The sequence below is a fragment of the Bufo gargarizans genome, chromosome 2 (genome assembly GCF_014858855.1).
Source record: "Bufo gargarizans isolate SCDJY-AF-19 chromosome 2, ASM1485885v1, whole genome shotgun sequence".
Taxonomy (NCBI): domain Eukaryota; kingdom Metazoa; phylum Chordata; class Amphibia; order Anura; family Bufonidae; genus Bufo; species Bufo gargarizans.
The window spans coordinates 75412817-75414634 of NC_058081.1; the positions used below are offsets into that span (position 1 = coordinate 75412817).

Sequence of the window (1818 nt, forward strand, 5' to 3'; positions counted from 1 at the left end):
CAACTGTTTGCGCAATTTTTTTTGTTTGGATTTCACCTTTTGCAATGCAGGAAAAACTGCATCAAATCCGAAACCATAACGTGTTTTTGGGTGCAGATTTTTTTGGGGAAACGCACAGAAAACTGCATGGTAATCTGTGTGGATTTTCTGTTAGTAAGGCTACATGCACACAAACGTATTTTGCTTCCGTGTCCGTTCTTTTTTTGCGGATAGGATGTGGACCCATTCATTTTAATGGGTCCGCAAAAAATGCGGACAGCAAACTGTGTGCTGTCCGCATCAGTATGTCCGTTCCGTAGCCCCGCAAAAAATAAATAAATAGAACATGTCCTATTCTTGTCCGTTTTAAGCATTGTTACAATGGATCCGCAAAAAAAAAAAAAAAAAACGGATGGCATACGGATGTTATTTTTTTTTTTTTTGCGGATTCGCAATTTGCATGCAGCATGTAGCCTAAACCTGTACCCGTGTATAGGTACTCTTAGGTTTTCCTGCAGTCCACAGAGTTATGTCAAATGACAAACTCGGCGCTGCTACATTTACTATAGATTTAGACAATAGGAGGAAATGTTCGTAAGATAAGAAAAGCTTTTCAGTGGAATTTCTGCAGATTGTCTCCACGCCAGAGGATTTGCTTCCAGAGGAAAGGGTTAATTCTTAATTCCGGTCCCTCCCCGTGGGTGGATGATGTCAGCAGAGCAATGTGAGAGCTCAGGATAAAAGGCGGCTCAGCCGGCTCACACAGCACCAATTGTGGCAATCCCAGCTACTGCCAATAAGCTACAGTGAGCGCACGGCCTAGACGCTACTACAACCACCAGCATCATCATGTCCACCTCTCTGAGAGTCAGCCCCTCTGTCCATGGCTACCGGTTTGACACCGCTTCCCGGAAGAAAGCCACCGCCAACATCTTTGAAGGGGTTGACCAGGAGTCGCTGCAGAAGCTCTTTAAAAAGACTGGCGATAAGAAAGCGGAGGACAGAGCCAGGATCATCTTCTGCATTGACCAGGACAATGAGGAGAAAGCCAGGGCGCTGCTGGCGCTAAAGCAGAGGACCAGGGACAAAATCCTGCAGTTCCTCAAGCTCCGTAAACTTCCCATCAAGGTGATCTGAGCATCTTGGCCTGAGAGCTTACAATCTAAGCGCGGAAGTCTAGCCTGAGAAGAGATCTGGAGAAAAAAAAAAACTTGATGGTTCAGCAAGCCTTTGCATCTCTGCAAAAAAATTGATCTCAAGATGAAGTAAAGAGAATGTTCTGCAGAGCTTGCGATCTAACCTCGAGACGCTGTGTCCTACTGAGTTGGAAGCGTGTGCTCCGAAAGAGACAGTTTCATGGGACTGAGCGTTCCCTCCAGAGAAAGGAGACGGCACAGGTCTCCGGGGGTGACTGAAGGAGAAGCTGAGATACATGGACCATGTGGGGCTCACCTGGCGGTGCCAAGAGACTGTCCAGTAAATTCTCCCTAGCAGGACTATGGGGGGTGGAGGGGAAGCTGAGGACTGGTGAGCGAGAACATGACTTTTATTGGTGCTGGTTATGTTATATTTAAGCTATTATGAATTTTTATATGTTATATATTTGTTAATAAATTTGTTCTTTAATTTTACATTTTCTCTTCTGTGGTTTTATTTTTAATGGTAATCAATGGGTTATTCATCAACCAGTGCACACCTGCATCCTCTGCCTAAGGTCTCGTGGAACTACTGCTCCCAGCATGTTCTTCTGGACATGCTGGGGTATGCAGTTGCATATGTGCCTTTAACATGAGGGTGCATGTCCTCTCCAAGGCTGAAAGGTGACCAGTCATTCAGGGG

General features: G+C 45.5%; 1 protein-coding gene across 1 annotated transcript; it reads left to right on the forward strand.

Annotated features, from left to right (window-relative positions):
- Positions 1–735: 735 nt before the first annotated feature.
- TCIM (transcriptional and immune response regulator) lies at positions 736–1610 on the forward strand. Its single transcript, XM_044283071.1, has one exon. The coding sequence runs from the start codon at positions 829–831 to the stop codon at positions 1114–1116; it is 288 nt and encodes a 95-aa protein (XP_044139006.1). The 5' UTR covers positions 736–828; the 3' UTR covers positions 1117–1610.
- Positions 1611–1818: the final 208 nt, after the last annotated feature.

What these genes read in the sequence shown, in the direction of transcription:
- TCIM (XM_044283071.1), top strand. Translation starts at nt 829, where the DNA reads ATGTCCACCTCTCTGAGAGTCAGCCCCTCTGTCCATGGCTACCGGTTT.